General features: G+C 41.4%; 2 protein-coding genes across 4 annotated transcripts in view; one reads left to right on the top strand and one right to left on the bottom strand.

Moving 5' to 3' along the window:
* LOC105051246 (pachytene checkpoint protein 2 homolog) overlaps positions 1-23478 on the bottom strand; it is a 92585-nt gene that overhangs the window by 40716 nt on the left and 28391 nt on the right. The window lies entirely within an intron of this gene.
* Positions 378-1600, top strand: LOC140851753 (uncharacterized). Its single transcript, XM_073243860.1, has one exon. The coding sequence runs from the start codon at positions 456-458 to the stop codon at positions 861-863; it is 408 nt and encodes a 135-aa protein (XP_073099961.1). The 5' UTR covers positions 378-455; the 3' UTR covers positions 864-1600.

Raw genomic sequence — 23478 nt, forward strand, 5'->3', positions numbered from 1 at the left:
ATTTGACCTATTTTAGAACCGAGTAATCCATGAGTCATATTACGCTAGATCAGGATAGGAAACTATACTATTTAATACTCCAAATCCTATCCAATTTTCTTGACAAGTCATTTCCATGAGTCTAAAGAATCCTATACGGCTAAGCTTAATCAGATCGGGACATGATCAGCTCACGGGTTGACGTGACCCATTACCAGCCCTACACACATTAAAATTCCATGTCCAATCCAACTAGCAACATTAGTCACATAATGAGCCATACCGTCTTTCTCACCATGTAGTTGTGGTTCACATTTTGGACCGGACCAAGCCGTAGAACCCAATTTTTTTTTTCTCCTACACATGCAAAAGACCTAATCCCCCAAACCACAAAAAAACGTGAGGTTCCTCTTCCCTCAAAAGCCTCCTCCCCTTCTTACACACAGCAATCTCGTCTGCCCACCAAACCAGAGGCCATGGGGAAACCAGAGCATATCGACGACGGAGACCTGGAACTCCTCAAAGCCGTGGCCCAAGCCTGGCACGCCCAGAGCGGCAAATCCAGATCCACCCAGGAGTTCGACGCCCAGAAGAAGAACCACTTCAAGCGCCAGCCCTCCCGCTTCAAGCTGGAGGCCATCGCCATGGCCTCCAAGGCATCCCAATCCAACTGGGACTTCTCCCAGTCTCTCTGGGATGCCTACGAGATCGTCACCCTCTCCAAGAAGCTGGAGGCCAACCTCGCCTTGGACCAGCCCATGCTCAGCACTCCGGAATCCACTCGTCCCGGCAAGAGAGCAAGAGAGAGCAAAAACATCTTAAAGAATTTGCTCCAAAGAACCTCCTCCAAAATACTTAGTAGAGAAGTTGAGCCAAGAGAGTAAATGAACTCAAACAACATATAGATATATATATATATATATGTATATATTCTCCATGCACCTTCATTTATTCAATACATATGACCAATTATTTATGAAGTTTTTTGATGCTTGGTATTCGCAAACATAGCTACATATATATATTGATGGTGTAGTTGTGCATGCATGGTTCTTGCATCGTTTATGACATCTTCATTGAGTTGAGCTTCTGAAGATCCAAGAAATGATGTTTGCGCTGGATGTATTCACGAGCCTCTGCGTCAATGTCCTCATCTTCGGATTGCTTGACGGGCCTCTGAATCTCCTCATTGAAGGTATGGGTTGTCTTGTGCTTGAACATGCTGTGAAGGCCAGGGAAGTGAGGCCCATCTGTCCTCATCGTTGTCTCCATCTTCGTAACATAATTGCGGAAGTCATCGTCGGAGGCTTGGCGATCGTCGGAGAACCGGACGTGGGGTCGGTTGGTTTTATGGGATCTTGAAGACATTTTTTTTTTTTTTTTGAGCTCTGACCTGATCTCTAATGGCTATTGCTAGAATGATTGGCTTGTGAGTTCGTTTGTTTCCAGCTCGGTTTTATAGGACAAGTTAGAGATTATTCCGAAAAGATAAGGATGCATCTTATTCACCTTTAGTCGGCGTCAGGCACCAATTTTCTTCTGGAACTTATCTCCACTGAAGGCATGGTATGCGTTTGATGCTCTTTGGAATAAACTTTTCAGTGATGAAACTTTGAAGGCATATTTATCTTTCCAAGATTTCGGAAAGGCTCCTTTGCTTTCTGAGATTCTTTTAAAAGCTTTGAAGGCATAAATATCACGAAGCTTCCATATTTAAATATTAATTCTTATCTTTCATATTTATATAAAAATCTCTATAAATTTCTATGTTTGTGTAACTCTTTCTTTCTACTTTATTTGATTGAACCATGGTTAGAGGCATTAACTTGCAGAAGAACTGAAATGCCATTAGCTTGGCCTCTGGGTGGAGGGGCATGGTTTAAAGGGTCAGTCAAGTGTAAAGCCAGGGACAAAAATGTTCAAAACGTATGAAATTAATATTGTTAGGAGGATATAGACAGAATATGTCATTACCATTCAGTTAACTATCCTAAGGGACATGTAAGTAATAAGTTACAATTTTTAGAGATTAAAATACAAACATAGAAAATAGGATATGTTACGGATAGAAAATTTGGTGTCTAAATCAAAGACACTGGCAGCCTTCAATCACGATCGGCCTAAGGGTCAGCTGTAAACCCATGCATTGGCAGCCGACCTTTACCTTCATCAACATCGCACGTTGGCTACCAACATCTGGTTCGATCGACCTCTACTTCGGCCGATCTCTACTTTGATATTATCATACTTGAAAGGGTTTACTGACCGCATCCGTGCTCCCTTCAAATCATGCAATCGCCTGAGTAGCTAGCCACGAGCTGGATAAGGCAATCACAACGACCAGATCCCAGAAAATCAAGCCAAAAATCTCAAAATAACAGGTTCGAAGAAGTCAGGATGGCCTTCAACAACTTTTCCCTCTTGCGGCTCTGTCCTCGATTCATAAATAAAGATAACTAGGGGACCCCCAAAATATGCAATCTCTCCCTAATGCTCCTTCACATCTATTCTGCAAATTTCTAATTTGAGCATCGGAAGATCCCCGCCAAAGCCAACCCTGGCTCGAGACTTATTTTGTAGATCAGACTATCGTGACTTTGCAATCATTGTCTAACTTTAGCCAACCTGACCCAAGTCAAAAATCTGCAGCAACAAATTGATGTTAGAGGAAGGGCCCAGGCCCGCATTCAGAAAAGAGTATGAGATTTACAACCATGTCATCGTGCAAAACATCTTCATAGCGTTCCAATGCCATGACGGGCCGACTGGCTGAAAATCCGACCGAGAACCATACCCTGACTCAACAGTCGAAGATATCTCCGCAGTCGTCCCAACCAATTATGGGGATGAATCAGGATCAGTTCAACATGTTGGTCGAGCAAGTACAAGTGCTAACCGCAGTGGTCCATGCTATGCAGCAACCAACCCTGGCATAGGAGGCACCCCAGCAACAACCGTCTCAGCCTCTCCCACAAAGTCTGGAGCGAAAAAGATAGACTAGATTGAATCAACCTCAAAGCCCCAAATGGAGGAAACATTCTTCTACCTCTCACTTTGGTAAGGAATCTACTATGAGCCGATCTCCATCGTACCATACAGAAGTCTTCATGGTCTGCGATGATGATGTCGACTGAAGACTGCAAGAGATGCACCAATGAATTGAGGCCTTGCAACATTAAGTCACAGACCAAAATGGGGAGCCAACTTTTGCATCGATCCACCCTTCAGTGATAGGATCATGCAGGAGCCGCTATGCCCCAACTTCAACATGCTGCAGCTAGAGAACTACGATGGATCGATCGATTTGGTCGACCTTTATGGAGCAAGCGATGGGATTCTATGCCGAGTCTCTCCCTTGATTCTCAAAAAGATACTTCGAGATTGATATTTGGATTTAAAGTCGGGCTCAATCCACTCATTCGACTAGTTGAGTTAGTCATTCATCACCTACTTCATCAGCAGCAGGAGGTATCACTGGGAGTCTGACTCCCTAGTGGATATCAAGCAGAGGGAAGGAGAATCCCTCCACACCTATAGATGTGAGCCACTTTAACATGGCCATCCTGGAAGTACGGAACTTGGACCAATCGATTGTAATGACTGTCCTAAAGGGTGGACTTTAAAAGAATGCTCTTTTTTTTTTCTTAGATAAGAAATATCCGAAGGACTTTATCGAGATGCTAGAGTGGGCTGAGCAATATGTTTCGAGCTGAAGAAGCCTTCGACAAGCATGGGGCCTCGATCGATGCCATGATCGAGAAAAAGAAGGAAGAACCAAAGCTCTCCCCATTCTGAGAAGATCCTTAATGAGTCGGCCAAAGTCTAGGACTCATCCTGATGTCACTGATCTAGAACTCCCCCTCGGAGCCAATGGCCTAGAAGCTCTAGAGAACAATGGAGCACATCACCAAGGAGGTGCATGTCGCCGCTGAGGAGGTTTATGAACTATACTCCTCTAAACACATCCCAGACTCAAGTGCTCATGAAAATCAGGGAACAGCTTCCTGGGCAGAGAGGATGCAGTCCCGACTAGAACATTGCAACTGGCATAGCTACTCCCTCTACCATCGAGACCATGACCATAACATCGAGGAATGCATCCAACTTCAAGACAAAATTGAGGAGCTCATCCAAAGAGGTCGTGTAGATCATTTTATCTGATGCATAAGGGGGAGTGTGAGGATCCACCGAGGCTATCTCAGCTACCAAAATCACCTCAGGAGGAGCTCAAAAATCGATCTATAGCTGAGGTGATCAACACCATCACTAGGGGGCATGGCGGATCAAGACTTGAAGAATCAGCAAAGAGGCAAAGGGCTAACGAAACGATCATCTTCTCTGAGAAAGATGTGAAAGGGATCCAGTTCCCACATAATAATATGGTGGTTATATCTTTAAATATTATAAAGTATGATGTATGTCACATCTTAGTTGATAATGAAAGTTTAGTCAATATTTTATTTTATGATGCATTCTCCAAAAGGGGTATTTTCTTGAATCGGTTAGATAGGCTAGACTCCCTGCATGTAGGATTCATTGGGGACACCATATCCATCAAGGGGTCATTATGCTACCAGTCATAGCTGGTCGGGAGCTACACCAATCCACTACCTAATTGACTTCCTGATGGTCAGAGCACCTTCAGCCTACAATGCCATCCTTGGACGGTCAGGGCTGAATGCCTTTCGAGCCGTGATATCGACTTACTACCTATTGATAAAATATTGGAAAGGGGCAGAGTTGGAGAAGTCCAAGGAGACTAAGTGCTAGCACGACACTGCTACACAATCCTCCTCTAGGGAGCAAGATTATCCAATGCTATTTCTATTGAAGGACTAGACACCACAATGAACTGACTGAAGGGTGGGGACAGCTAGTGGAGGACCTTGTCACAATTTTCTTGGATGATGGAAACAACGAGCATATGTTTCAGATCGGGTCGAGTCTAGATGAGGTAACTAGAAATCAACTCACTTCCTTTTTATAGAAAAATGCTAATGTCTTCGTTGGTCACCCACAGATATGTCGAGCATCAAATCTGAAGTCATGATGTATCAGTTGAATGTGGATCCATCATATCAATTCATCAATCAGAAGAAGCGAAGCTTTATCTCGAAGTGACAGAAAGCTATTACCGAAGAAGTAGACAAGCTAATCTATGTCAGCTTCATCAAGAAGGTGATTTATTCGGATTGGCTCGTAAATATGGTCCTCGTAAAGAAGGCAAATGTAAAGTGACGGATCTACATAGACTTCACTAATCTGAATAAAGTTTATCCAAAGAATAGCTATCCTTGACCTTAGATCGATCAACTGATGAATGTCACGTCACGCCATGAGCTCCTCACCTTCATAGATGCTTTTTTCGGTTACAATCAAATCTGGATGGCATCTGAAGATGAGGAAAAAACTATTTTTGTTATCGATCGAGATCTCTTATATTACAGGATTACACTCTTCGGCTTGAAAAATATAGATGCGACCTACTAACGACTAGTGAAAAAAAATTTCAAAGAATAGATGGATCAAAACATGACGGTATATGTGGATGACATGCTGGTTAAAAATTGGAACTCAGCAAATCACACCACCAACCTTAAGAAAATCTTTGTCACTCTCCGTAAATATCAGATGAAGTTAAATCCAATGAGGTAGGCCTTTGGGGTCATCTCAAAGAAGTTCTTCGGCTTCATGATTTTATGTCGAAGCATCAAAGATAATCCTGAGAAGATCAAGGCCATGCAAGAAATGAATCCTCTAAAGTTTATCAAGGAGGTCCTGTAGCGAAAATTCAGTGCAGGGGCAAAATGGTAATTTTAAAATTTTTTCAAAATTATTATTTTACAGTAAAATTATTAATTAATCTCATTAATTAATACTAATTAACCCTATACTAGGATCTAAATATGATACAACAACATGCATTTAAATTTAAAATTCAAATTTGAAACAGTAAACTTTTTACTGTACTATGTTCAGAACACATCATCTTTTGCGGGTAGTCGATCACCGCAATCTGATTACCGTCGGGGGGCTCTGATCGTTACGTCGCAACCCCACTAATGTCTGGCCTCTGTGGATCGTCCACATGAAGCTCCCATCTGATCGGTTCCTCACGAATGCTAGTTCGTGATTTCACCCTTTTGATGGCTGATGTTGATCGAACTCCTTCGATCGATGTGTACCGACTCCTCGGATGCTCCGGATCATCTGCACGATTGGTTGAGAGACTGATGAATCTCTCCCTAAAATTTGGTGGACTCACGACACTCGTGGCACACCAATCTCACTTTTCGAACCCTAGGTAGAAATCCTAGGGTACACACCAAAAACCCTGCGCCCACTTCTCTCTCCTTTTTCTCTCCTCTCGATAAATTTTGAACACTTCAAAATTTTTCCAGAACCTCCCCACGCCCCTTATTTCTTCTTTCTTTTATTGCCCATGCCTCCTCCCTTTCTCATTTTATAAAACATTACAAGAGATGTTGAAAGCATGTGAGTGGATAAGAAGAGGTGGTTGCTCACTTAAATTCAAATCAAATTTGAATTCAAGTGTCAACCAATCTTATCCTCATCCATTTGTGCGAGAAAGAAGAGATGGCGTGGCCTTTTTTTTTGTGCGTAGAGACTTTCACGAGAAACCATTTCTCATGTAGAATATGGGGCGCACAAAAGAGGATAAGCTGGCGCATGGTTATTTGGTTATCCATTCAAATTCAAAATCCCTTTGAATTTGGATGGGTAACAAACCAAGTTAATCCAAATAATTAGCGTACAGAAACATGGGTGTGAGAGAGCTTTGCGTGGGAGAAAATTTACGAGAAAATTTTTTCTCATGAATTCAAATGGGCGCAAGGAAGTTGGGTGGCACAGAGAATTTAAAACAAGGTGGTTTGATTCAAATTGAGCCAACCTAATTAAAATAGGTTAAGCACAATTAGACCAGATTAAACCCAACACAATTAAACTTAATTAGGCTCAATAAATTCTAATCAAATCAGGAATTAACTAAACCTAACCCCTGATCAAATCAGGGACTAAGCCACCTTAGCGATTAGATCAACACTTAACCTAATCGGGTCAATCCAAACTGAATCCAATTCAATTGGACTTGATCTAAAAATAATTACTCAATTAAATTGAGTTAATTAGCGATCAAATCACTAATTAAACCTCTCATAAATATTGAGTCCAAATCTGATGGGCAATTAGGCATCAGAGACCATCGATATGAAACTCTGATCAAAGAGTTCAAATTTCAAATTTAAAATTTGAAATTCAAAATTTTGACCTCGGTATCCAAAATGTGTGAAACTCATGATTAGAGAATCCTAATTTTCAATCATAGTCCCAGACACATAAGACTCATAATCAGCCATCAGATCAGAAAGGAACCTCTAATGTGTGTGACCTCGCAGGTTCGAACCTAAGCCGGTAGCACAGGAACCAATTCCTGTACTAATCGAAGTGACCATCTAGCAATGATACCCGACGACCGGATAGGTCGAATAGTCGCAATCGCAACATTCAGAACCTACGTGAATATGGTTACCGTATAATTCATCCCTTTTGACCCCTGTGTTTAGGATGACTCAGGATTAAACTGTCAACCCTGATGAGATCATCCGAATCGTGCTCAACTCAATTAGTCCTGTGACTCCTCACTAGGACTACCCTGGTCAAGATTTTGCTAAATTGAAACACGACTGTACACAGCTCCTAAACTGGAGTGGTCAATCCCATCTTGACACACGCACCGACAAGTCAAGTACTTGACTACACCCAGCAGCCTTCCGTCACTGAATTAGAAATTCAGGTAGTCCAGTGCCTAAGTGCAGTGAGTTGCTTGCAAGTCACCATGGTGGTCTCAGGTCGGAGGGACATTTATACCCATATCCCATTGGAGCAAATCTTGACAGCAGAAATAGCTCCGAAGTCGGTCACGTTCAGTGCGGATGTACCATTACATCTCACCTGTATGCCATACCAGTGTCTCCACACTCCTTGGTTATGAGGACAACCAACCCATATGGCACACAACGACCTATGCTCGATAAACGTTGTCGTCCTTGGTAACAACGTATCATTTGGTCGCGAATAGGTTTAAGGACTAAGCGACAAATCCTCCTTTGTCGAGTCTAAATAGTCCTAAGGACTTCACCACAACACAGGAGTTCATTAGAAGATGAAATATTTGTGATGAAAAAATATCAAAATAACTTTTATTTATTTATAATTCATGTACTAATACAAAAGGAGCACAACCGTCAACAGGCTGACGATTGACTTTGGGACACTATTCCCAATAATCTCTCACTTAGCCTAAAGCCAATCGGTGCAGTATCTAATACCCATCTTTGACTTGTAGTCATTGAACTCCTTCACCCCAATGGCTTTAGTGAATGGGTCGGCCAGGTTCTCCTTCCCGTCGATCTTCTGAAGATCGACATCATCTCGATCCACGATCTTCCGGATGAGATGGTAGCGGCGCAGAATATGCTTCATCCGCTGGTGTGCCTTCGGTTCCTTCGCCTGAGCAATGGCTCCAGAGCTGTCACAGTAGAGCAAAACTAGACCAACAAGGGAGGGTGCTATTTCGAGCTTGGTGATAAATTTTCTCAGCCACACCACTTCTTTGGCAGCATCTGATGCAGCAATATACTCCGCCTCGTATACTGAATCAGCCACAGTGTGCTGCTTGAAACTCTTCCAGCAGACAGCCCCACCATTAAGGGTAAAAATAAATCCTAACACACTCTTGTTGTCATCGCGATCAGACTGAAAACTAGAGTCTGTAAACCCTATAAGTCTCAAGTCCGATTCACCATATACAAGCCACTGGTCCTTAGTATTTCTTAAATACTTCAGGATGGTTTTAACAACCTTCCAGTGATTCTTCTTTGGATCAGATTGGTATCTATTCACTACCCCTAGTGAGTATGCCACATCTGGTCATGTACATGTCATGGCGTACATGATAGATCCCACTACCGAAGCATATGAAATCCTACCCATATGCTCTCTCTCTTGAGGTGTTGTCGGACAATCCTTTTTCGAGAGAGAAATTCCATGGCCTATCGGTAGATAGCCTTTCTTGGAATTCTCCATGCTGAACTTTTTCAGCATAGTATCAATGTACGTGGACTGGGATAAGCCAAGCAACCTTTTGGATCTATCCCTATAGATCCTCATCCCTAGGATGTAGGAAGCTTCTCCCAGATCCTTCATGGAGAACTGTGACGATAGCCAAATCTTTATTCCCTGTAATGCAGGGATATCATTCCCGATTAAGAGAATGTCATCCACATACAATATAAGAAATACTACTACTGGACCATTAGACCACTTATAAATGTGGGGCTCTTCTCTGTTCTTAACGAAGCCATACGTTTTGATCATCCTATCAAAACGTATGTTCCAACTCCGAGATGCCTGCTTAAGTCCATAAATGGACCTTTGTAGCTTACATACCTAAGACTTATCTGTGGATGTGAACCCTTCAGGTTGTATCATATACACCTCTTCGTCCAGCTCTCCATTTAGGAAAGCTGTCTTCACATCCATCTGTCAGATTTCATAGTCTAGATGGGCAGCTATCGCAAGCATAATCCAAATAGATTTGAGCATTGCCACAGGAGAAAACGTCTCGTCATAGTCTATACCATAACGTTGACGATATCCCTTGGCAACCAGACGGGCTTTATAGGTCTCTACCTTTCCGTCTGCATCCCTCTTCCTCTTGAAGACCCATTTACACCCTATGGGTTTCACTCCTTCGGGTGAGTCAACCAATGTCCACACATCGTTGACCTTCATGGACTCCATTTCGAATTTCATGACCTCTAGCCATTTCTCAGAGTCAGGTCTCTACATTGCATCCATGTAGGTGATCGGATCCTCATTGTTTTCATCAAGTTCGACAGGATCGTCATCCCGGATCAAGAAACCATAGTATCTGTCCGGTTGATGTGGTACTCTACCAGACCGCCTTAAGGGTGCATAATCAATGGGCTCCGGATCTGATCTAATCAAATTCGGTTCAGGTTCAGTAACATGTGTCGATTTTTCCACTTGTCGAACTTCATCAAGTTCGACCTTAGAGACAACAGTTCCTTCACTAAGGAACTCTTTTTCTAAAAAGATTGCCTTAAGGCTGACAAATATCTTTTGCTCATCAGCAAGGTAGAAATAATACCCTTTGGTCTCTTTTGGGTACCCTATAAAATTATACTTGTCAGACCTAGGTCCAAGCTTGTCTGTAATTAAACGTTTAACATAAGCCGAACACCTCCAAACCCTAAGGTGCGAGAGTACTGGCTTACGTCCTATCCATATCTCATATGGCGTTTTGGCTACAGACTTACTCGGAACTCTATTTAGAAGGTAACAAGCCGATTCGAGTGCATATCCCCAGAGGGAGATCGGCAGACCAGCAAACCCATCATGGATCGAACCATGTCCAATAAGGTCCGATTCCTCCTTTCAGACACACCATTATGCTGTGATGTTCCAGAAGGAGTCCACTGAGAGAGAATCCCATTCTCCTCTAGATACGTCAGAAACTCATTGGAAAGGTATTCACCTCCTCGATCAGATCAAAAAATTTTAATACACTTCCCAGTTTATTTTTCTACCTCATTTCGGAATAGTTTGAACATTTCAAACGACTCCGACTTATGCTTCATCAAGTAGACATACCCATACCTCGATAGGTCATCTGTGAAGGTTATGAAGTAGAAATATCCACCTCTTGCACTTGAGCTCATAGGTCCACATACATCAGAATGTACCAGACCCAAGAGTTCACTGGCTCGCTCACCTTTTCCAGTAAAAGGTGACTTGGTCATCTTTCCAAGAAGACAAGACTCACAGGTTGGAAGTGATTCACAATCACCAAGTTCAAAAATTCCTTCTTGAGCCAACCTGTTTATCCCGTTCTTATTGATATGACCTAGCCTATAGTGCCAAAGGTAGACTTCTGACACATTATCTATTCTAGGACGTTTACCGAAGTTTTGAACTATATTAACAGGCTGTGATAGTAAGTAAATTTTATTATTTAATTGTCCAACAAACATTGTAACATCATTCAAAATGATATTGCAAATATTTTCTTTTATTAAAAAATTATAACCGTACATGGCCAAAAGGCCTACAGAAATAATATTTAATAAAAAGCTTGGACAATAGTGACATTCTCTCAGAATTACATTACGAGAATTGATTACAAGACTCATGATTCCTAATGCTAGAACTGGAACTTTGCTTCCATCTCCAACGTTCAGAAATCTCTCGCCTTCATCAAATCTCCTACTGACCTGCAGACCCTGCATCGAATTATAAATATGATAAGGACTTCCGGTATCCAATACCCAGGCAGTAGTATCACAAATAAAAAAGTTGCAAGGAGTTATCATATAATTATCTTGCTTCTTCTTCGGCCTGTTCGGATCCAGGGAGGCAATGTATTGAGGATAATTCCTCTTCCAATGCCACTGCTTCTTGCAAAAAAAGTACTCTGCCTGGCTCTGGTCGGGCTTGCGCTTCTTGGTCTGACCCTATGCAACCGTCTCAGCATGAGGCTGCACCTTCTTGTTCTTCTTCCCCTTCCCAAAGGGTCGACGATGAGAAGAAGACCCTCCCACTACATTCACCGACTTCTTATGGAGCTGGTGATCCTTCTCAAAGTTCTACAGCAACCCCAACAATCCATGGTAGTTTACTGCAGGCTTTGTTATTCGAAAATGACTAAGAAATGGAAGGAAGGATTTGGGCAAGGAATTAAGGATCGCATCCTTACCGAGCTGCTCATGCAGAGGAAAACCCAATTTGCTCAGGCACTCAATCATCTCGATCATGTACAGTACATGATCAGTGACTGAGGCCCCATCCCTCATCCGAGCATTGAAAATGGCACAACTAGTTTTGTGCCTTTCAACGTCGTCAGGCATGCCAAAGGAGTCGTTCAACATTTGAAGCATCTCCTGTGGCTGGGCATTCTCAAACCTGCCACTGAACTCATCATTCATTGCTGCCAGCATAATATATCGGATGGTGGTGCGGTCATTGAGCCACTTCTGGTAAGTGTCTCGGATCGCCTTACTAGCGTTCGGAGCTGGCTCCTCAGGTGTTGGATCCGTTACTACATAAAGGATCCGCTCATGCTCAAGGACGATTTTCAATTTTCGATACCAGCTATCGAAATTAGGTCCCATGAGTTTGTCATTATCTAATAATGACCGGAGTGACAGGGTAGTGTCCATAGCTGTATAAAGAAAAATCAGACCTCTATTAGTACATAAATTAATACTAAAGACTTGGACTTTAGTCTAAAATTTTTTCCAATATTTTTACGGACTGGTAGTCTCAACCTTCAATTCAAAAAATTACTTTAATTCCTTAATGGGTACTAAAATCCACACAGACTACACACGAGCCCAACTTTGGTTGGTCAACCCATGTGCATCTATGGGTAGGTTCTTAACCAGTTGTTTCTCTAAACAACTTCTTGTAATTGATTTTGCCCCAGAACATAATCAGTAGGCTTTGGCCTCCACTAAAAAGATCTGGTTAGGTCCAACCATTAACATGACTTAATTTGATGAATCAGACCAATAAATGATCAGGCCCGACTTTGGCCGGCCAACCTAACCACCATCAGAAAGACTCAACCAAATTATTATATTATGAATGATAATTCCATTAGCCAATGAGCACCAGGCGTTTGGGCCTCCAATGATCATTGAACTAATGGACTCATTATTACTCACTTAATGGGAGGCATTGACTTAGTTATCATTATAACTTAATCATTTTAGGGACCTAATAATTTTTGAGGATTTTATTAAAGGATAGTAGAGAAGAAATCATCCAGCCAATTTCAATCCTTCCACTGACTTCACCAAGTCAGATTAAAAAAGGATTTAATTAAAGCTGACATTAGGAGCACCTAAATCAGTCACACTGATTTATCTAATGACATGGGTGAGCTCTAATCACCAAGTGATCTAATAAAAATCTAACTTACCAGATTGGTCAGGTAAGTGAGATCAGTGGTGGAGATTTGCCATTAACTCATCAATGATCGAATCAATGCGAGTAGCTCCCGCTTAAGAACCATTGGTCAAAACTACCGAACTTACCTTAGACACCAACCGGTTCATTAGTTTTAATTTTGATCAACTTAGTAAATAGGGCTCTACCGTGTAGCCATGAATTAAGTCCATCTTGGTCTAGTTAAAGACATGGACCCATTCAACTACAACTATTGAAGTTGAGTCTAGAGTATCCTTGACCTAATCTAATTCAACTTTTGATTAGATTTGACCAATTACTCCATTTAGTTCATTTTTTAAGCTAACCTTAGGTCTAACCCAATTATGGACCTAATTCATCTAACCCATTGACCCACAAGTTTATGCAATAGTCTTAGATCTTAATTCACAATTCTAGACCTACTAGACAATACTTAATTCTTTTAATTAAATACTTGGACTGATGGATCAGGGTTTGGCATTTTGAAAATAATTTTTAAATTTTGAAAGATTTTATTTTTTATTTACCAAATGTGTTGACTCATTTCACAAACGGGTCAGCACATTTCATAAACAGCAATCCTATTACTCATTTCATAACAGAAAATAACTAAAAATAAATCATGAATTTTCTTTTAGATCTAATCTAACACATTCATGATAAATTTTATAATTAAGTCCTTTCGCTGCTTCATCGGTATGGGATATAATTGCATCGGCACCCCTACCGTCATAGGAGACCCCATCGAATGGGAAGAGAGGGCCTTTAAACCCTACTTTTCTCCTATGATCGGACGGCCATGGCAACCAACCCAATTAGATTACTTGCTACTTGGATCAAGTATATCTAAATATACCAATTTTAAAATTTAAATTTTGAATTTCAAATTTTGAATTTCAAATTTCAAATTTCAAATTTGAGATTTCAACTAAATTTCAAATTTTGAATTTTCAATCTTTGAATTTTAAATTTTAAATTTTGAATTTTAAATTTAAACTTATAGATTACACCTTAATCTACGCATGCATATGTATATCATATTCTAGAACCATGCTCTGATACCATTTGTAGCGAAAATTCAGTGCAGAGGCAAAATGGTAATTTTAAATTTTTTTTTAAAATTACTATTTTACAGCAGAATTATTAATTAATCTCATTAATTAATACTAATTAACCCTACACTAGGATCTAAATATGATACAACAGCATGCTTTTAAATTTAAAATTCAAATTTGAAACAGTAAATTTTTTACTGTACTGTGTTCAGAACACATCACCTTTTGCGGATAGTCGATCACCACAATCTGATTACCGTCGGGGGGCTCTGATCGTCATATTACAGCCACACTAGTGTCTGACCTCTGCGGATCATCCACACGAAGCTCCTGTCTGATCGGTTCCTCACGAATGCTAGTTCGTGATTTCACCCTTTTGATGGCTGATGTTGATGGAACTCCTTCGATCGATGTGTGCCGACTCTTCAGATGCTCTGGATCATCTGCACGGTTGGTTGAGAGGCTGATGGATCTCTCCCTGAAATTTGGTGGACTCACGACACTCGTGGCACACCAATCTCACTTCCCGAATCCTAGGTAGAAACCTTAGGGTACACACCAAAAACCCTGCGCCCACTTCTCTCTCCTTTTTCTCTCCTCTCGATAAATTTTGAATACTTCAAAATTTTTTCAGAACCTCTCCATGCCCCTTATCTCTTCTTTCTTTTATTGCTCACACCCCCTCCCTTTCTCATTTTATAAAACATCGCAAGAGATGTTGAAAGCGTGTGAGTGGATAAGAAGAGGTGGTTGCTCACTTAAATTCAAAACAAATTTGAATTCAAGTATCAACCAATCTTATCCTCATCCATTTGTGCGAGAAAGAAGAAATGGTGTGGCCTTTTTTTTTGTGCATGGAGACTTTCACGAGAAACCATTTCTCGTGTGGAATATGGGGCGCACAAAAGAGGATAAGCCGGCGTATGGTTATTTGGTTATCCATTCAAATTCAAAACCCCTTTGAATTTGGATGGATAACAAACCAAGTTAATCCAAATAATTGACGCACAAAAACATGGGCGTGAGAGAGCTTTGCGTGGGAGAAAATTCATGAGAAAATTTCTTCTCGTGAATTCAAATGGGCGCAAGGAAGTTAGGTGACGCAGGGAATTTAAAATAAGGTAGTTTGATTCAAATTGAGCCAACCTAATTAAAATAGGTTAAGCACAATTAGACTAGATTAAATCCAACATAATTAGACTTAATTAGGCTCAATAAAATTCTAATCAAATCAGAAATTAACTAAATCAAACCCCTGATCAAATCAAGGACTAAGCCACCTTAGCGATTAGATCAACACTTAACCTAATCGGGTCAATCCAAACTGAATCCAATTCAATTGGACTTGATCTAAAAATAATTACTCAATCAAATTGAGTTAATTAGTGATCAAATCACTAATTAAATCTCTCATAAATATTGAGTCCAAATTCGATGGGCAATTAGGCATCAGAGACCATCGATATGAAATCCTGATCAAAGAGTTCAAATTTTAAATTCAAAATTTGAAATTCAAAATTTTGACCTCGGTATCCAAAATGTGTGAAACTCATGATCAGAGAATCTTAATTCTCAATCATAGAGTTTCAGATACATAAGACTTATAATTAGCCATCAGATTAGAAAGGAACCTCTAATGTGTGTGACCCCGCAGGTTCGAACCTAAGCCGGTAGCACAGGAATCAATTCCTGTACTAATCGAAGTGACCATCTAGCAATGGTACCCGACGACCGGATAGGTCAAATAGTCGCAATCGTAACATTCAGAACCTACGTGAATATGGTTACCGTATAATTCATCCCTTTTGACCCTTGTGTTTAGGACGACTCAGGGTTAAACTGTCAATCCTGATGAGATCATCCGAATCGTGCTCAACTCAATTAGTCCTGTGACTCCTCACTAGAACTACCCTGGCCAAAGTTTTGCTAAATTGAAACACTACTGTACACAGCTCCTAAACTGGAGTGGTTAATCCCATCTTGACACACGCACCGACAAGTCAAGTACTTGACTACACCCAGTAGCCTTCCGTCACTGAATTAGAAATTCAGGTAGTCCAGTGCCTAAGTGCAGTGAGTTGCTTGCAAGTCACCGTGACGGTCTCAGGTCAGAGGGACATTTATACCCATATCCCATCGGAGCAAATCTTGACAGTAGAAATAGCTCCAGAGTCGGTCACGTTTAGTGCAGATGTACCATTACATCTCACCTGTATGCCATACCAGTGTCTCCACACTCCTTGGTTATGAGGACAACCAACCCATATGGCACACAACGACCTATGCTCGATAAACGTTGTCGTCCTTGGTAACAATGTATCATTTGGTCACGAACAGGTTTAAGGACCAAGCAATAAATCCTTCTTTGTCGAGTCTAAATAGTCCTAAGGACTTCACCACAACACAGGAGTTCATTAGAAGATGAAATATTTGTGATAAAAAAATATCAAAATAACTTTTATTTATTTATAATTCATGTACTAATACAAAAAGAGCACAATCGTCAACAGGCTGACGATTGGCTTTAGGACACTATTCCCAACAGGTCCAGCATCTTGTGGGTAAGGTAGCCACCCTTAATCGGTTCGTCTCTAGATTGGCTGAGCACTGCCTTCTCTTCTTCAAAATCCTGAAGCAACCAAAGGACTTTAGGTGGATCGAAGAAAGCCAGTAGACATTCGAAGAACTAAAGAAATACTTTGGCTTTGCTCCACTTCTTAGCAAGCCAGGGCCAGATGAAGAGCTATATCTCTACGTAGTTATTTCACCAATTGCGATAAGCTCTTTGCTCATCCAGGAAGAAAATACGGTCCAAAGGTCGATCTACTACATCAGCAAAACTCTTCGTGAAATGGAGACTAGATATTCGAGACTTGAGAAGTTGATTTATGCTCTTGTCGTCTCTACTTGAAAGCTTCAACCCTATTTTTAAGCCCACACTATAGTGCTTCTAGCTAATCAGCCCCTGAAGTCCATCTCACATTGGCTAGATACGTCAGATTGGTTGGTGAAATAGGCAATTGAACTCATAAAATTTGATATAAAGTTTTGACCCCATCCTTCTATCAAGGCATAGATATTAGCTAACTTTATCTTGGAATGTACAATTTCTGAGGAAAACCTCAAGGAAGGTGGGCCATTGAAGGAAGATCCATCCGAAGAAGAATTCGAGGAACTATGAATCATGTATGCAGTGGGTTATCAAGCTCTGTCAGATCAGGAGCAGGCTTAATCCTCATCGGAGAAATCATTGTAGAGTATGCCTTACGCTTCGAGTTTTCAACTATGAATAATGAAACAGAGTATGAAATCCTCATTATTGGGCTCTGTAGTGACTTCTAACTAATAGTCAGTCAAGTTTGAGGAGACTATGAAGTTCGACAGAAAAATATGAAGAAATACCTACTGAAGGTAAAAGATCTAATCTCCGCTTTCACTAGTTTTGATATTCAACAGGTACCGAGGTCTGACTACTCTCGAGTTAATCTATTATCCAAGTTAGCGACTTCAGCATCAGGAGACCTACCCAAAGATTCTTTCTTTGAAGTTGTAAAAAGGTCCAACACCGAAGATCCACTTTAGTATTGCAGGTGGACAGCCAGCTGAGCTAGATAGACCCACTAGTCCATTTCCTCAAAGATGGGATGCTGGTATTAGATTCGAAGGAAGTCAGAATCTCAAAAACCAGGCATCCCGCTATGTCCTTTATGAAGGTAGGTTGTACAGAAGGTCCTTTTCTTTGCTGTTCCTTAAGTTTTTGCATTCCTCTAAGGCTAACTATGTCCCATGAGAAGTACATGAGGGGATATATGAAAATCATCTGGAAGGCAGGTCCCTAGTCTACAAAGTACTTTGATAAGAATATTACTAACCCACTAGTAGCAAGATGCAGCTGACTTGACCAAGTGGTGTGATCAATGCCAGTAGAATGGGAACATTTAATGTCAATCTACTGTGCCACTGACCCTTAATGCTGCACCCTGGCCTTTTACATAGTGGGGGATGGACATGCTTTGACCGTTTTCTCAAACATTAGGCTAGCAAAAGTTTCTAGTCATCGTAATTGATTATTTCTTTAAGTGGATGAAAGTTGAACCACTGACCCGTATCACTGAAGCAAAGATAAAAGACTTCATCTAAAAGTCCATCATATGTTGATTCGATCTTCCGCAAGTGCTGATCACAGATAATAGTTGCTAATTCATCAGCACCAGATTTATCGAATTCTATCACACTTGGGCATATCACACCATCTCACTTCGATCGGCCATCCTTAAGCCAATGGGAGGCCCAAGTAACTAATCAAACTCTTCTACAGGGCTTGAAATCCAAGTTGGATCGTGCCAGAGCATCATGGGCCGATAAGCTCCATCATGTGCTCTGGACCTACTGAATCAATCAGAGGATACCCATCAGAGAACCCCCTTTCAGCCTCTCCTTCGGGACAGAAGTGGCCATCTTAGTAGAGATTGGGCTTCCTTCATTACGAGTCAAGAACCATGATGAACAAAGCAACCCTGAATTGCTCCGATCAAACTTGGACCTACTCGACGAAGTTCGAGAGAAGGACCGAATAAGAATGGCTGCCTATCAACATAGGGTTGCATGATGCTACAACTCTCATGTCCATGATAAGATGTTCAGAGTTGGTGACCTGGTACATGTCGAGTCGAGGTGTCTTAGCCAAATGAATAAAAAAAGCTATCCACTAATTGGGAAGGCTCTTATCAAGTGGATGAGATCATCAGACCAGGAATCTACCGCTTGAAGCAACTAGATGGAACTCTGATACAGTGCCCATAGAATTCAGAAAACCTAAGGATGTACTACTAATAGGTGTAAAAAAAAATATTTTCAATAAAGTTCTTTTTCTTCTAATTCATAAGTCTTGCAAAATATTAAGGGCCTCATACCTTACAACACCATCCAAGTCGATGAGAAGACCTCGACGATCAGGAAGCGAGGGCTAACCTAAGTCGATCCTAAATGGAACTTCATTTTCGAATAAAAATAGCCAATGGTGCTTCTGTTCTGAACAAAAATAGCTGATGGTGCTTCATTTTTGGATGATAATAGCCGAACCTCAATGGCGCTTCATTGTTGAATGAAAATAGCCAATGGTACTTCATTTTTGAATAAAAATAGTCGATCTTCAATGGCACTTCATTTTTGAATGAAAATAGTCAATCCTCCAAGGCGCTTCATTTTCAAACAAAAATAACTGATCCTCCTTGGCATGCCATTTTTGAGGCATCTCGTTTCGTAGCGAGAATAGCTACAAGAATGAAAGGCTTCAGCAACCAAGAAGTAAGAGTTAACATAAGAGACCCTCAAGACTCTGTGATCCTAAACAAGAATGAGGTCTTCATTAACACACCCCTAACGTTAATCTGATGACTACCTTAACATGATAGGGTCGTAAAATCAACCACAAATGCAGAAGGCAATTTAAAATCAGCTATAGAGGTGGAATACCTTGAAGTTAGAATAAACAAAAATATATAATAATATTTTATTAATTTCAAAAAGTCAAGATAACTCATTATAATATCTACAGACCAAATTGGTAAATAAAAGTACAAATTGATAACCGACCCTAGGTCTCGAAAAGATCATCCCTAGTTTGAGAAAGCCCCTCATCACCTTCATTTGCTATGTCGACAACAATCATGGGAAGCTCTGAATCATCGGAGGGCATTATTTTAAGAAGATTAGCATCGATCTTTGAGAAAAGCTGTTTAGCCAAAGATCTGTACTTTTTGAAGCCGACCTCATAAGCTGTTAGAGACACCTTCAGTACCCCATGAATGAGTCTTACCTGATTTGTGGGAGACTTTGCTTCGATCCACTCAACCTTGCCTTTGGCAACATTGGTTGTCAACTTGCTATCCGCCACTCTCAATTGAAGCTCCATCACCGTCGACCTCTCTGGGTCAACCAAATATTTCAAGGTGGCAATTCTCTCTCAAGCAATGCAAAGCTCGTTTTGGAGTCGAATAACCTTCTCAGTGGCACCTCATCTTGCCTCTTCAATTGCCTCAGCCGAATCTACTAGGTATTCCAAGGTAGCAATCCTCTCCCAAGCCATGCGGAGCTTGTTGTGAGAATATGCGATCATCTTCACAGCACCCCGCTTTGCCTCCCTGGCGGCCTTGGACGATTTTGTGCAAGCTTCGGCCAACCAATTTCCTCTCTGAGGCATATCCCTTATCGGTTTGCTTAATATTCTCTCTCAGACATTTTAGTTCTGCAAAGGCCTTGGTGCAATTTTTTTATCCTTCCAAAGCCCTTCATTCTGCTCTAGAGGCCCTCTTCTTAGCCTTGTGAGCCTCTTCTTTGAGAGCCTTAATCCAAGCATTAATGGGTAAAGTGATGACTCTTGGTAAGGGTTCAGCATGGTGACAAGCAATTGTGCATCCATAAAATCTACACTGGCTAGACTGCATAAAGATAAAATTGAGAGCATGACAAAAATCAAAAGAGAACTTCAGAAGTAAGAAACTCTTTCATTAAGTAAAAGTTCTATTTTTCACATGACAAATTATGCAAGAAAACAAAGGTGGAACCTTCAACAACCTTGGGCTATGCAATTTCTAAGGAGCTTATGAGAACTTTCGTCAAAAGTCCAGAGGCTTTTTTAGCAGTCGTGAGATTTGGCTGAGGCAGCACTTCAACAACCACAAGTCCTGTTTGAGGCCTGGCTTCATCGGTGGCCATAGGCTCCGACTCAGGCTACCCCTCGATTGCTGGCTCAATCGAAGGCTGGTCTTCCCCCAACTTATCTTCATCCAAGAAGAAGAAGTCCAACTCAGGGAGGCGTTCGGCTATTTTCTAACATAACATATCTTGCTCGACAAAGAAGGCCACTTCAGCGAACTTGATCTTCTCAGCAGTGAACTCTTGAGAAGCATGGAATGCCCCAACTACTAGATAATCGGCCTCGATGATCTGACTTTTCATCTTCTTCTTGGCCTCAATAACTTTCTCCTAGGCCGCCTAACACTTCTACTTCTCTAGTGCAAGATCAGCTTCGACTATTTTTTGTGCAGCCTTTGCTTTCTTTTGTATAGCCTCCACCATCGCCTGTGTTGCCTTAGCTGTCGTCGTATAGCCTTAGCTTTTTCTAGCACCCTTTTAAGGCACTTCGCCTTAACTTCGGCCTTATCAGCTTTCATTTGGAGGATGTCAGCCTTGGTACGAGCATCGACGACCTCTGACCATGCCACCTTTATGGAGTTGATAAAAATGGCGACTTAATGACTAAGCTTTGAAAGTGAGCAAGTCAGTTATTGAAAATATGCAAAAGGAAAAGTAGGATCAAAGAAACTTAATCGGATAATGGAATCAATGGCATCTCTTTACTAGATGCCTAAACTTGGAAGAAGCACACCCCAAAGCAAATCATGGGCCATCTGGTGGTCGTCTAGGGTGGAACTCAACGGTTGGATTGGAGAGGCCCTTGTTCTTCGAAAGTTCGAGGGAGCAACTAATGCTAAACCAGCTTTCTTGACTTGAGAAGATGGTGGAATAGAAGTCTAGGGGGTAGGGGATGAAGCCAGGGGTGGCGAGCGAGCCTCCAGCATTCAAGTTTGAGTTGAAGAAGCCAAACCACCCCGACCAAGCTAGAGCAGCCTCTCTTGGTAGGCTGCTTCACCTGGATAGTAGTGACTTGGCATTGTTTCTTCTGATTGACCACATTAGAGGTCGAGGTCGAGGTCTTCCTCTTTTTCAGATTCAAGTTTTTCAACTCCTCTAGCTCCTCGAACCTCATTTCTGCATCGAATCAAAGTGACATTTAAAAAAATAAAGAGGAGAGGGACAAGCAGGTCGATCAAATCAATGCTCACCTTGGGGGTCAGTGGGCTGAGGCTGACATTGTAAATGGTCTACTCCGATAGCAACTATGACAGTGGCGGAACCTTACACCTGTGCAAGCATTAAATCGCTTAGTGTTTGTATCTCCCATTATAGGAGTCCGAAGGGCAGACTCTCTAGGTCGGCCTCAGTGAGCAAGTTTTCAGTCCTCGACAAAAAAAGAAGAAATATAAAGGAAGCACTCCTTCCAACCATGAATGAAGAAAGAGCACCTCGGATCAAAGCAGAAACTCCCTTCTAGGGAGAAACATACCACCAGTCATTGGTATAAAGATATATCTTGAAGGTAACAAAAGCTCCAAAAAGGTTGAATTACAGTCAGAAAGCATGTGATGAATAAACGAAGATAAAGCACTAAGAGTTCGGAGCAACTGAACTCAAAGCCATGTCAAAAAATTGAAAGAGCTCAACAATGAAAGGATGAAAAGGAAGCCTAAGTCTGCCCTGAATGACTCCTCATGTAGAGCAAGCCGATCAGGAGGAGGGTTACAAACTCAACTACTCGAGTCTAAGAGTTTCAGCTCAAATTCATATGGAATCCCATATTGGGCCCAAAGCAAACTTAAGTCATCGAAATCCAATACTGACTGATATAGTTCGAGCATGAAAGACTCCTTAGTCCCGTGCCTCGCATCCAGCTTCCTAGGGTTGCCCCTTGAAGAAGATGGATCGAAGAACCAGCCCCTGCTGCATTCTCCAATCCACCCATCCTAAGACTAGAAGAAGAAGAACCAACTCAGAAGAAGCAAAGAAAGAAGATAGAAATAGGGAAAACCAATGATCGAATGCACAAAACAAAAGCAAGAACCGATTAAAAGAAGGCTGGGGGACAGGCTTGAGAGACCTGTTCAGTCGGAAGTTGCTCAGTCGATGGAATAGCCAGAGGTTGCTAATGAAATCTTAGCCCTTGCCAGAAGAGCATTGTCATCAGAACTTTAAATCAAAAAGAGAACGAAAGATGACAAGGGGAAGGATGGGCCATATTTATAATTCTTTTGAGCATCCCCAATTGCATATTGATTCATTCATGGCTGATGGATGACCATCATATGGCATCACCAGAATGGCCAGAGAATTTTTTGAACCATGCATTTACGGGGACATCTCTAAAGATGCACATGATGTCTCGAATCTAGTTGAATCTTTAATAATCGCCATCTGATGCCTATTCGCAATTCTCATCAACTCTCTGATGTGATGGTTCAGCCTATCCAAAGGCCGTAGTGTGTTGTTTTATCCAAAGAATGTAGATGCAACTATCTTCGATAGACTTGATCCAATTGTAGCTCTCTTTTTTCGATCCGATATTGGCTCAGACTTGAAAGTAAGGGGAATGTGTTACAGGTGAAAAATTTAGTATCCGAACTGAAGACACTGGCAGCCTTGATATGGCTAACCCAAGGGGCAGTCGCTGATCTCTATCTCCATCGACATTGTATGTTGGCTACCAACCTCTGTTTTGATCGTCATACTTGGAAGGGTTGACCGACAGCACTCGCGCACTCTTTTTAAATCACACAAATGCTTGAGCAGC

This window comes from Elaeis guineensis, chromosome 9 (assembly GCF_000442705.2).
Source record: "Elaeis guineensis isolate ETL-2024a chromosome 9, EG11, whole genome shotgun sequence".
NCBI classification, from domain to species: domain Eukaryota; kingdom Viridiplantae; phylum Streptophyta; class Magnoliopsida; order Arecales; family Arecaceae; genus Elaeis; species Elaeis guineensis.